Genomic DNA, 13919 nt, shown 5'->3' with positions numbered 1-13919 from the left:
CTTAATCCTTGCCCCCTTCCTGTTTTCATTTATGAGTTTATGAACTCAAAGTGAAGACTCACTCCGCGCCGGACTGTTTTATTTTTGACATGCTATAACCAAAGTTGCTACCCTTGGTAATAGTGCACCATTTGTGGTACCTTTTTTTATGAGGTAGTGTGTTTGGCGTTACAAATTTAGACTTTCTATAACGCTTTGCGTATATTACTGGTTAGGAACCTGAATTTAATTTCCGTTGAGTTAATATGATATTATTTACCTGTTGATCCTCCCTTAGAGAACAGCTTAGAAAAATTGTTTTTATCAACTATTTCAAAGTTTGAAAATGTGATAGGAATTTTAAGTGCAACAGCGACTGAATTTGTAGTAAAGTATTACCTACTTCCAAAATTGCACTTAAATTCTTTGTACCTGACAAAAAGCCCCCTATAGCACTTGAGTTAGAAGTACGTAGCTTGTACTTAAGTAGTAGGCTACTTGTAGTATCTTTTTCTGGTTTTTATGAATCATTGTTAGGTCTGTGTTTATTAATCGATATTTGGCTCTATAAAGCTGGTTAGAATTTTCGAAGGAATTTATGTGTGTATTGGAGGGAGGATTATTTGGGGTGATAAGGTAAAACAGAAAAACTCAAAAGCAGAATGTATGATATTATAGGGATATAAGGTACTATGTCCTTGTAAAACTTATTTCAAGCAAAAATTCAACGAATAGGCTCATTTTGTGAGGAATTCATGTTTTGGCTTAATCAAAATTTTACTTTAATGTTAAATTTACTAAGAATGGTTGATGTCTAAACTGACAATATTTTAGTTTATTTTATTTTAAAAAAGTTTGCAAAAATGACAAATTTTTCAAAAGTTAACTACTTGAATGAGTGTGATGTTTATTCAAGGATTAGCGTTACACCGAAATAACGCTATAATAAAAAACAAAAAAAAAATTGAAATTAGAGAGAAAGGCTGTGGAGTGGAAAGTGACCTTGAACTGTCCCGTATAAGGAGGATTCTATAAAAAAAAATGGATCCTAAAGAAGCATGATTTTTTAGTTTGGTGATACGATAATGAATATTTTTTGCAAACTAATTAATTTTATAGGTTATTTTCTTTCCAAACCTGATGAAATTATGAAAAAATAATCCTTTTTATTAACCCGTATTTATTGTTTTTATTTCCCCATGAATGTCATAAACTAAAACTGATAAAAATTGTGTCCGGTCTGTTTAAATGTTATGAAACTATGCAAATCGAAAAGTTAAACATTCTTAGCATTGTACTGGGCAAAGAGGAGATAGAGGGGTATAAAACTAGAGGAAAGTTCTTATGGTTTGGAAGGAGAAATTTCTGTAAAAGCTAAATTAGAAACCTATTTCAGCAAGCAGCACCTGCGATTCTGAATAGAATGAAATTTTGCTTGTAAATAACTTATTGTGTTTAAACCGAAACATAAATATTTTATTATCTTTGATCTTCTTTCTGGATTAAACGTTTTGTCCTTCTTTCTGGATTAGACGTTCAAGATAACTTCAGGTCACAGTGGTTTGGTTGGAATCGCCATTTCGATCTTTAGAAGAAGCATTTTTAAATTCTTTCATTGAAATTTTCTTATCCCACAGCGCCCAAAATTAAATTTCATCTACTTTGCATGAAGTTAAGCTAGGTTATGTTCAACAAAAGTAATTTGTAATTTGGTTAATATCTATCTGGGGCCAATTTAGCTCCACTGATTAGGCTACATAGTACAACGTTGCTCATCACAATGAATAAGCTTAAGCTCTAAAAATAGTCGCTATACTCCTTGCAGACACCGTGTCCTTGAAATAGCCCAAAGGGAAATAGTTGGGGGGGGGAGTCCCAGAATGTTGGTGCCCACTCCAAAAAAACCATGTCGGCCAATTTCAAATCAGGTCTGAAATATGGCCGCCTGTAGGCTACCCTCTTGCTGGAACCATAAGTTCAGTAAGGGATCATTACTACTATCCTCTTGCTTCTTACGATTCTCAGAGTATACCTCGTTGCAAATCGTACCATAGGCCATTTATGGATTGATGTTTGATTTTTATGAATAAAGAAATATCCTCTTCTCTTTTAAAGGTTCATAGCTTTTGCACCTGATTTAGTTCTTTTTGCTACGGTTCTTGGTGTTAGCGAAAAGCGCTAATAGATTCTTTTTTAGGTTGGGATGTATCCCTTTATGCCGTGTTTTTTTTTTCAATCTAGCGCAAAAATTGTATTTTTTTTTTCTTACTTTTTATATTATGAATTTTTCTGTTTTAGGTGGACTTCGGAAAAAGTAGGAAGGCTGGGGTACAGATAGGGGCAAAACAACGTGTAAAAGACAACTTCCACCATCCCTTAATAATTCATAAACTTGTGAAGAAAGCAGACTTGTAGCAATTTTGCTATTTTCAAACTCTTAAAGTTGTTTACTTACAAGTTAATCATTCTTTCCTAAGGAAAATAGCGATAAATATATTGACAGCAGAACAAAATATTTTGACAAAGCAAAATTATTCACGCGTGATCTTTTTTTTTCTTAAATGACACTATTTCCCTATAAAAACGGTTAGTTTCATTTTAGTGGGTAAGTAACCCTGGTAACCAGGGATTTTTCAAAGGAAAGATCAAACCCCTTCATTCCAGTCTTAGGGGGAAAATTCCCTCCCATTTGTAGCAGTATGTCTGTGATTATAGGAAAATATAACTATCGATGCTGTGGCGTTTATCATGCTGTCGCATTTGGAGGAGTTTTTTTGTTAATAATCGATATTAACAGTGTCAATGCCTCGTATCATCTAGAAAAAAGTTTGACTCTATGAGCTTAACTTATGTCTTCTTTCATTTTTGTTGTTGTTGTTTTTTTTCTGGTCAAGTTGACCAAGTGATGTCAAAATTAACGATCTATGAAATGGCCTTGGAAAACGCAAATCTTTTATTAGTGCAGATAAATCTCGTCATTACTTCACTACTATCAATAATTATAAACTTATTGCCTATTTTAAATTTATACAAGAAAGCAATATCTGGTCAGTTGAAATAGCAATGAGAATTATAAACTTGCGAGGATCATAAACCTAGTAAAGAACGAACTCTATCCCTTAGTAATCAAAATTTAAAAATTAGTTTTGAAGAAAAAAAAGACTGTCAAATGAGGAAAAATTGCCATTTGAAGCTGGTTTGCGAACGTTAACTATCATTCCGAATAATCCCTAATGATAAAAGTTTGTCGCGAAAACAAACTTATGGCAATTTTGAAAGAAAGCCCAAAGCAATGTTTGACGGCTGAATCCCAATTTCTCTCTCTCTTCCCTCTCTCTCTCTCTCTTCTCTCTCTCTCTCTTCTCTCTCTCTCTTCTCTCGCTCTCTCGCTCTCTCGCTCTCTCTCTCTCTCTCTCTTCTCTCTCTCTCTTCTCTCTCTCTCTCTCTCTCTCTCTCTCTCTCTCTCTCTCTCTCTCTCTCTCTCTCTCTCTCTCTCTCTCTCTCTCTCTCTCTCTCTCTCTCTCTCTCTCTCTCTCTCTCTCTCTCTCTCTCTCTCTCTCTCTCTCTCTCTCTCTCTCTCTCTCTCTCTCTCTCTCTCTCTCTCTCTCTCTCTCTCTCTCTCTCTCTCTCTCTCTCTCTCTCTCTCTCTCTCTCTCTCTCTCTCTCTCTCTCTCTCTCTCTTGATAAAATGAAAATATTACTCTATCTAAAATATCAGCTAATAAAACCATTTATTAAGTTTTCTTTACTAATTCATTTTTTAGAGGTTTTCAGTCCTTTTTTCGATATTATAGGGTTGAAAGAACTGGACCTCACTCGCTGTGTGTTAGTTTCAGATTTATCGTTGATGTTCGCTTTTAAATTTTTTTGCCTGAAGAGGCTTAGCATTGCGAAGTGTAATCAGGTATGTCTTCTTTTTTATCATTTTAGACTAACCATGTTTTAGCTCTTTTTTTTACTGGGGGTTGTCTTTCGGGGAAAGATATCCCAGTAGTAGATTAGCTGTAATTTGCATTTAATGTTTCTTTGTATTTGTTGGAGTTGATACCTAGTAAAGATGAACTCTAGCCCATAGTAACCGAAAACTTAAAAATGGGTTTCGATTAAAACTGTCCAGTAGCAAAAAATCGTCATTTGGAGCTCATTAAAGAATTGTAACTATTATTTCGATTAATCTCAATGGTTAACTTTATTGCGAAAACAAATTAATTGGAATTTCGAAAAACAGCCTGGAACTCCACAAAAATAGTGTAAGATCGAAATGAAACATCATGATTGGAATCTCCATGGCCGAAAACCCCGTAAAGAAGAATTACAGTTGCCCATCTTGAGAAGCAAGGAAAATCCCTTTCTCGCATGGGAAGCAGGGATCTGTCTCCTTTCTTTATACTTGCTTCTTTTTTGTCGTCGCTAGTGGGGCACTGAAACACCATAGAGATGGGTTTAAGAGCTCATTTGAGAGCAAATCACTATATCTAGCTAGTAGTCCTTTTGTAAGTAAAAAAAGATAATATTAAAATAAAAGGCAGCACAAAAACTGTATCTTTATATACAAGGTGATGTAAGATATATTAATTAAAACCGTTGTTTATTGTCTGTAGAGGCTCTTTGGAGTGTGCGACACGATAGTGGGTGAGATGATTTGGTGTGAGTAACCAAATAGGTGAGTGGCTGTGAGCATCAGTAAGAATAGACTTCCTATACTGAGGCAAAGAATTTAACTTATTTGAACTCTTCAGAAGCCAAATTAGCTCGGTAAAAAGAACAAACAACGTATGAATTTTAAAAAGATGATATATAGCAGGTTTTAATTTTAATGTAGCAATCTTTTGGTGGAATAATGGTCTTTTTTACTTTTACTCGTTTAAAAATAAAATTAAATGAAAATTGGTGCTTAAGGAAATTTTAGTATGAACTTATTTAAGCTCGCTATAAAAAAAAAATATTTAGTGTTCAATCAGCTGATTTGGTTTTCTTAGTGTCTCAGCTCAAATATGTATTCTAAAACCCCCAGTAAAAATACTGGTTATTCTTAATAAAATGACTTTTAAAAAATGGCTACTTTGGTATTTTTAATTTCAAATTATTAAAAATAGGTTTCTTCAGATTTTTTAAAGTCAATAGTACACAAAATACGTTAAAAAAGAAAAGAATCTGAAATTTCATAATCAAGGATGGATACTTTTTATAAGCAAAATATCTTCATTTGCGTGTGATTCCATCTGTTAAAAAAAGTAATCCCAGGAAAATATAGTTTTGAAGCTTGTTTTCTAAATTTTTGCTATACTACCTCGAACTTTCTCCTTTTGGTAAGGTAAATACTTAAAAAAAACGGACGTATGTTTAAAAAAAGACGCACTCGCTTGAACTATCACTGTATAAATTATAGTAAGCTATTAATTCCTTGTCAAACTACGAAACAAAAATTTCAGATTTTGCATTTTACAGATTACTGATGAAGGTCTTGAAAGTCTAGTAGCTCAGCCAATGCCGTTAAATCGAACTATAGAAGAACTGGATTTATCTGAATGCATGGGTATTACCGATCAGGGCTTATCTAAACTTCTTCCAGAACTGAAGCGATTACGGAAGCTCAAGTTGGCGGTAACTCAAATTTTTTTTTAAGTAGTTTCTTTAAATTCATATTCATGAAATACCCCACGATTAAAACTATGGTACAGTGGCACCAATTTGCGTAGATGTTAGGGGGAGGGGGGAAAAATGTATTTTTCAAAATCTAGAAAGACATTTTTTCCAATGAAAATACCGAAAACGGATATTTTGCTCTGAAAATACCAAAAAATGTATTTTTAGAAATCGAGGGGTCAAATTCCCCCTCCCAAGTGGCACCACTGCTATAATGCATGCCGAAATAAATTTTAAACTTCTCAAGAGTTTAAAAATTTGCTATAGTGTATGCCGGAATGAATTTTAAACTTCTCAGGAGTTTAAAAATTCATCTTCGATGCCGTTCAATAAGTGCACTCCAAGGTCTAGATTATTTTTTGAAGTCGTACTTGAATTAAGAGCATTTTAATTAGTGACAGCACCCGGTTCGTTTTGTCTACTATTCATCACCATAGACTGATCGAAAATAGCCTTTATGTTTCAGTGTCCAAAAATAAAAACGTTGGTATTTTGGTATATATCCATCAGTATTTTTAAGCTTAACAGAAAATATGTTTTTCAAGAAATTTTGTAAAACGTTATTTTTAGAGCATTTTGAAAATTAGATTGACATAGCGGATTGTCTACCTAGGAAAAATAAACGGGCTAACATCTCGCGAAGAAGAATTAAAGTGAAAGGTAAAATGTGACATTTTTTCAAAAATCTTTGGCTATTGTCGCTTAAGATTTGTAATGACAAAGAAAATCAAATTAGATCTTAAACTTAAAAATTCTTTTTTATTTAACTCATTTATAAAGTGAAAGTGATGATAGATAGCGTGTTTAAAGTGAACGACGAAAACGGATGCTGGAACAGAACATAATGTCAAAGCATGCCTGAAATGCGTATAAAAAAAACAATTTGAAGATCAGTTGCTACAATATCAGATTTTATATTCAGAACATTTTATGTAAGATTGTTAAAACTTTTTCTAATGTGTATTCAAATGAAAATTATGTGAGGTAACACATTTTAAAAAAGACTAGTAGCTCAAGCAATCCTGCTGAACCAAAACAAAACGGAAGAGTGCCATTTTTGCAAAAAAACATTTGTTGATGTCCATTAAAATCTCTTTCTGTAAGGCTAGGTATAAGGTGCTGACAGTAGCGAGTGAAAATATTTGAAGTAGCCGTCAGAGGGCTATATTCGCGAGGACCAAAGGTGCGAATGCGTGGAGGGAGGTGACCAAAAGTTAGTGATACTGCCTTTTTGCTTGCTGAAGAGATGACTCTTCCCCAAGTATATATATAAAATTAAGCGTGTTTTCTCTCTCTCTTTTTTTCAATGAATAAACAGCTAAGCTATTTAAGCTAGAAACATGAAATTTTGCAGACTAACCTTGGAACCATGACAATGATTGTAAACTTTTGGAATTTCAAAAACCACTGAAAAAGAAATCAAAAGAAACTCTACTTGAAGTGATGCAATGTCGAGGCCGAAGCCCCCTGCACTGCCTGGCCAAAGCAAAGGTACATTTGGTAGAGTTATTCTAGGGAAAAGTGACTGGAGCGAGGCAACAAAAGCCTACAAAGCAGAAGTTTCGATAAACATAAAATAACAAGTATAACAATAGGGAATTTTGTTTTTGTAAGACAGTGGAACTCAAAAATCAAATGAATATTTTGACCCTATATCCAAGGGCCGTCCTCAGCAAAACACAAATGAATATATAAAAAAAAACTTACATTAGAATATGAGCTTTAAAACTATAAAAAATTTTAGAACAGTCCCAGAATTCTCACTTGAAGTTCAACCAGGAGTCTTGGTTACTATCGTTGCTATTTACGTCTCGATTGCTGACAAGCTGGCTCTTTTACTAGTATTTATACCTGAGTAAAATGAGGCTATTCGCAACGGCCAAAGGCCGGAGCTGCCAATCATAGCGAGCGTATAGACACGGTAAAAAGTCTGCGAAACTGGCCTTTAGCTCAGAAAGTGGCAGCACAGCCAAATGCTTTGTTAATATCTATCTCCGTAAAATCAAGTGCAAATTGGCAGTTGAAACTATTAAAGCTAGAAACCTGACAATTTATGCAGGATAATTTTGGAACCATAAGAATGGAAATATACTATTAAAAAACAGAAAACAAAACACGCCTAAAATTGTAACGTTACGATAACTAGCGTACTAGAGGAGAAAGCACTGGGATGTCGGGATGCCGACCATAGGGATCGGAAGGAGGTAGCGCGAAACATGTATGTTTCGTTTTCAAATAAAGTATTATGTTATCCTATTCTAGTCCCTTATGCACTTATAATAGCAAATGATTAAATATCGTGAATGATCATTGAACTCATCCCAAACATTTCATGAATTTTTATTGATAAATTTTTTATTCTGTATTTTTAGATCCTTTACTTCAATACTTTTTCTTTATATGTTTCTTTATTTCACTCTCTAGTGAAGTGTAACTTGTTTTAAAAAATTTTTAGATAGAATAACTATCAGGTGTTCATAAAAGCCAAATATTTGAGCAAAAAATAACAACTAGGTACTTTTTTTGTCCTAAAATATGGCAGTATACAAATCTTATAAGACAAGAAATTGAAGCCAGTCCTTCAGGAGTAAAATCACAAGTGCCGTGTAGTAACTGATCTTGGTTTTAATGCTGCCAACTTATAATTTGGCTTTGATGTGTCATACTATTTTTAGATGCAGGAGCGCGGCTTCTTTTTTTCTAAGAATTATATTTTTACAAGTGGAAATTCTGGTTCAATTACGTTCTTAGTTTACATTTTTAGCTTCTACTTTCCAATTAATTGTGACAGTTCTAACTGCAGTGCTTTCAGTTTTTAATATCGCTAAAGCGCTGAAAATCTAACTTCTTCATTATACATAATACTTGGTTTCCAATGCTGATGAAGCACGATTTCTTAGGATTTTGTACTGCCAGAAACCAAAATTTGAATCAGCTTAAGGGGCAGAGATGCGCTCCTACGACCCACACGATGTCTGAAAGGAGCAAAAGGATTATGAAACAGCAAAAATAATTTGCTATTCCATTATGTTTTATTTCTAGGGTTGCACGGGTCTGACTGTAAAAACGATCGAAACAGTGATGACGCACTGTCCACAACTTCGGTATTTGGATGTTAGTGGCTGCTGTCTAATACCTTTAGAAAGTTGTGATTCATTAAGGGACGCTTTACCTTTACTTGATTGTGCTTCACAGGGACTAAGGGCTGGTGGGCTACCTGGTGTTAAGGCTATTAAATAGACCTGTGCTTCCATTTTTTTTTTTACATTTGCCTCAGTTGCCAGATTTGGCTAATTTTCCCCAATTTGATAGCTAAAATTAAAATTTGATAGCCGGGTTTTCTTTGGTGTTTTGTTGCGTAAGATTTTCTTTTTTTTGTAAGAGTAGTCTGTTTGTCTAATTTCTTTTAAATTTAAATATGCTCTCTGGGATTTGAACGTGAATTTTATTATTTTTTGAAAATTAATTTTAAAATAACGTGGTATTTTCTGTTTATTTTTGAAGGTGGACATCGGTTTTTACATTAAATCAGGATTTGTGAGAATGTTTCAGTTATACCTTTTAGAAAGTGTACATTTTGTGATGTGAATTTCAGTAAACGCGCATATGGTGTTGACTGTTTTCAATAATTTCCTCTTTCTTTGCATTTACTTCCTTCAAACTTGGGCTTTTTATTTTGTTTTGTATTTCTTTTATTTCCTTTTTTCTAGGAGCTTTTCAAAGGACTAGTTACTGTTGTGTTTACTTTTAAATTTCGTGATGAATTTTAACTGTTTTGTTAACTGTAATGAATAAATAAGGAGAAAATAAATACAGACAAATCGTGTACTACAACCAAATCCTTTAACCTAACAGGATTGCTGACATCAGCCAAGAAAACCTCTCCGCCTCTGCTACCAAGTGGTGTTGATGCGTATTATTATGCAATTAATTTGAAGGAAGAAGTTCTTTGTTGTGTTGTTGGTTTTTGGATGGTGGGAGACCGTTCCTTTTACTTTCAATCAGAGAGAGATTCGTTTATTTTAATCAATCAATCATACATACATAATATACTAAGTATACATATATCTGGCAGGGAGGCAAGCTCGTTTTGCGCATATGTAAACAAAAAAGAAATAAATGGATCAAAATAAAAGACATGAAAAAAAGCAAATAAGAAGAAGAAGAATAAGAATCAATAGACGTAAGGTTAATTACTTACCATACTACAGCTGATGCCCCACCCGACAACAAATTTAAAAAAAATCTCAATCAGCAGTGGGACCAGAAGATGGAAATCAAGATCAGGGAGAAACATCCAATTAAAAAAGGAAACAATAAATAGCTAATAACTATCCCAAAGAAATGATTTATCTTATTTCTTTAAATCCTAAATGGAAGTCGGCAAATTTTTCATTTCAAATTATCTGCCTCACATACTATTGAATACAGCATAGAGGCAACTGAGACCATCTTTTTGGTGAGGCCTCAACCAAATATGAATTTTCCTGCATTAAAAGGCTCTATCATAGAACCTTCTTACTCTGTCTGCTTTTTGATTAGAAATCAGGTTTTTTAAACCTATACAATTAAATTTGTAACAATCTGTAAAAAGAATCTTGATTGAGCCATGTCTTTGTCACCAGGGATTCCTTCTTTCTTAGGATTGGACAGTATTATTACAACGTTAGATCTTAAGAGTAATTGTGTTATGATATTGGTTTAACGGCATATGACAGGAGTCTTTTTATGTATCCCTTATAAAAATAAAGTAAAAAATTACATTTGCATTGGCTATGAGTTTAGCTCGAAAATAAAGGAATGAACTTATTCATAACCCGCACATACAAAATAAGTATAAAGGTGAAGTAGTAATAAAAAAAGACACAAGAGAAAAATACATAATCAACAATAACACTTTGATAAGACGGTTTGAGGGTATAAAGAGGCACATTGCAGGACTCGGAATAGCATTAGTGTGGTTAATTTTATTGATTTTATGAAGGATAGTTTACTAAAAGAGGGAGATTGCTTTTATTTCGAAAATTTGCTGATGGCTGATGAAGAACGTCGAATCGTCAAATTTTGTTGGGCCCAAATGGGCCCAACAAAATTTTGTTGGGCCCAAATTTTGTTGGGCACTCAAAATTTTAAAGAGGAGAAAAAATAATGTTTATTACCTCTGGACAGAAAAAAAATTTTTTTGCAGATTTAAATGAAAAAATCAGCAATGGCTATATACAAACTTGCATGATACAGCTTCAGTTAAGTTATTATTATAATTATAACGTTGTTATTCAATCAAATACGCTAATATTTCAACTTTCCCGACTTATTTTCATGCAACCCCGCCTGAGATGGGTAAGTTTTGTAGTATACTGGAAAACATGTGTACGCCATTTTATCTTTGAACTAAAAAGAGGATTCAAGTACTAATTTGAGCCAAAATCGGCCCTGGTTGGCAAGTTAGCTGTTTTTCAAGTTTTCACTGTTTTCAAATCTCCCAATTTTACGCTATAAAAATTCCTACCCAACTAAAAGTTAGTGCCTCTGTGCAGTTGCCTATGTAAAACGTGACAACATTATTTCTTCTAAAAAAATTGAAGAAGAAGGATGGTGCTCGAACGGTTTTCGCCATTTGGCTAACCAATCATGTGGACTGAAAATCGTTGCATTATTCCAGTTCCAACAAGGTATAGCCTTCCAACCTTTCCTCTAAAGATTTAGTACTGAAGAGTATTTGGGGCGGGGGGAGTCACTGGCCCATTTTGGACCGTAATAAGATAGATCGAAGCGTTTGTGATACTCTAATGCCAACAAGGTGCGACATGCCTACCAATCTTTTACATAGGGTCTAAGACCATTTATTGTGGGCACTATATCTCGTCGAATAGAACTAAATGATATTGGTATTCAAAAGTGTGGAAGGTTAAAGCAGAATCAAAATCATCATTTTTACTTTCAAACCTTAGAGATTTGTCTGTTAAAGAATTTTGTTTAGTATCCCTCACTGCAATCAGTTTTGTCTTTCCTGGGGGTGGGAAAAACGTTCGATGTTTAATTTAACTTAACGAAATAGAACGGTTTAGTTTCTGTAAAATTTTCCCAAGGTTGCTGCTGCGTCTAGGGATACATAATATTATCATAAAATTGTCTATTTCATTTATGTGGCTGACCGAAGAGTGGCGGGTGGGAGTCCTGTGGTCCTGTAGAAAATGTTACATTGGCAGAACCCGTCAACAGTTGGGAGAAAGGGTAAACAAGAACAAACTTTCAATAGACAAATGTCTATAGCTTGATAATAGTTATGACGATTTTGATTCTGCTTTAGGTCTCCACACTTTTGAGTACCCAAGACCTTATTTCTTTGTCTTTTAGGGAAGCACTTGAAATAAAACAACACATCAAAACTATTTATAGATATTGAACTATCTATACTATCAATAGTTTTACAAGATTTCGCCACTAAAATATTTTTAATTGCTTTTGTCATATATTTTCCGGTTATTCCTAGAAGTTTTACTGTTTTCTACTGTCATCGGAAAAGTGCCATTGTTTTTTCTGTCGTCGCAAAAAATGCCATCATTTTTACAATATATTATTAATAGTTGCCAGTTTTCCAATGATGGGCACAAACTTGCATGCTGGAATATGTTTGGGTAGGGGCACAAATTTACAGAAGTAAAGAAAAATCGTAAGAACTAATATTCTAGAAAAGGATTGTTGGGGTGACAATTGGAAGGGGATGGTGAAGCGTGTAACCTGTCTTTAGAATATTGAAGTTTATAGCTTTTTCTATATTTTTACATAATTGGCGATGTTTTTACTTCTTTGTATTTATGCCTCTACCGAAAAAATGCCATCATTTTTACTTTCCAATGATGGGCACAAACATGGATGCTGGAATATGTTTAGGTAGGGGTACAAATTTACAGAAGTCAAGAAAAATAGTAAGAACTAATATTCTATAAAAGGATTGTTGGGGTGACAATTGGAAGGGGATGGTGAAGCGTGTAACCTGTCTAGAATATTGAAGTTTCTAGCTTTTTCTATATTTTTACATAAATTGCGGTGTTTTTACTTCTGTGTATTTATGCCTCCACCGAAAAAAATGCCATCAAAATTTGGCAAAAATGCCAAATGTCGTCGCAAAAAATGCCATCATTGTTACAACATATTATTAATAATTACCAATTTTCCAATGATGGGCACAAATATGGATGCTGGAATATGTTTAGGTAGGGGTACAAATTTACAGAAGTCAAGAAAAATCGTAAGGACTAATATTCTATAAAAGGATTGTTGGGGTGACAATTGGAAGGGGATGGTGAAGAGTGTAACCTGTCTAGAATATTGAAGTTTCTAGCTTTTTCTATATTTTTACATAAATTGCGGTGTTTTTACTTCTGTGTATTTATGCCTCCACCGAAAAAAATGCCATCAAAATTCGGCAAAAATGCCAAATGTCGTCGCAAAAAATGCCATCATTTTTACAACATATTATTAATAATTACCAATTTTCCAATGATGGGCACAAACATGGATGCTGGAATATGTTTAGGGAGGGGTACAAATGTACAGAAGTCAAGAAAAATAGTAAGAACTAATATTCGATAAAAGGATTGTTGGGGTGACAATTGGAAGGGGATGGTGAAGCGTGTAACCTGTCTAGAATATTGAAGTTTATAGCTTTTTCTATATTTTTACATAAATTGCGGTGTTTTTACTTCTGTGTATTTATGCCTCCACCGAAAAAAATGCCATCAAAATTTGGCAAAAATGCCAAATGTCGTCGCAAAAAATGCCATCATTTTTACAACATATTATTAATAATTACCAATTTTCCAATGATGGGCACAAATATGGATGCTGGAATATGTTTAGGTAGGGGTACAAATTTACAGAAGTCAAGAAAAATCGTAAGGACTAATATTCTATAAAAGGATTGTTGGGGTGACAATTGGAAGGGGATGGTGAAGAGTGTAACCTGTCTAGAATATTGAAGTTTCTAGCTTTTTCTATATTTTTACATAAATTGCGGTGTTTTTACTTCTGTGTATTTATGCCTCCACCGAAAAAAATGCCATCAAAATTTGGCAAAAATGCCAAATGTCGTCGCAAAAAATGCCATCATTTTTACAACATATTATTAATAAATACCAATTTTCCAATGATGGGCACAAACATGGATGCTGGAATATGTTTAGGTAGGGGTACAAATTTACAGAAGTCAAGAAAAATCGTAAGAACTAATATTCTATAAAAGGATTGTTGGGGTGACAATTGGAAGGGGATGGTGAAGCGTGTAACCTGTC

At 33.9% G+C, this 13919-nt stretch overlaps 1 protein-coding gene across 4 annotated transcripts in view; it reads left to right on the top strand.

The window, feature by feature from the left end:
• LOC148945188 (uncharacterized) overlaps positions 1-9989 on the top strand; it is a 64836-nt gene extending 54847 nt beyond the window's left edge. For 3 of the 4 annotated variants that reach the window (XM_089099617.1, XM_089099614.1, XM_089099616.1), the window contains 3 exons: positions 3774-3883; positions 5428-5583; positions 8668-9989. In XM_089099617.1, coding sequence (XP_088955743.1) covers positions 3774-3883; positions 5428-5583; positions 8668-8865 — 464 coding nt within the window. In that variant the 3' untranslated portion in view covers positions 8866-9989. Of the gene's footprint in view, positions 1-3773; positions 3884-5427; positions 5584-6979; positions 7923-8667 lie in introns of those variants that run through there. The other variant, XM_089099615.1, reaches the window with a different exon arrangement.
• The last annotated feature ends 3930 nt before the right edge of the window (positions 9990-13919 follow it).

The sequence above is a fragment of the Artemia sp. Qi Xiang Cuo genome, chromosome 13 (genome assembly GCF_049724085.1).
Source record: "Artemia sp. Qi Xiang Cuo chromosome 13, ASM4972408v1, whole genome shotgun sequence".
Classification (NCBI taxonomy): domain Eukaryota; kingdom Metazoa; phylum Arthropoda; class Branchiopoda; order Anostraca; family Artemiidae; genus Artemia; species Artemia sp. Qi Xiang Cuo.
The sequence above is the reverse complement of the archived record's forward strand: the minus strand, read 5'-3'. Positions and strand labels throughout refer to the sequence as shown.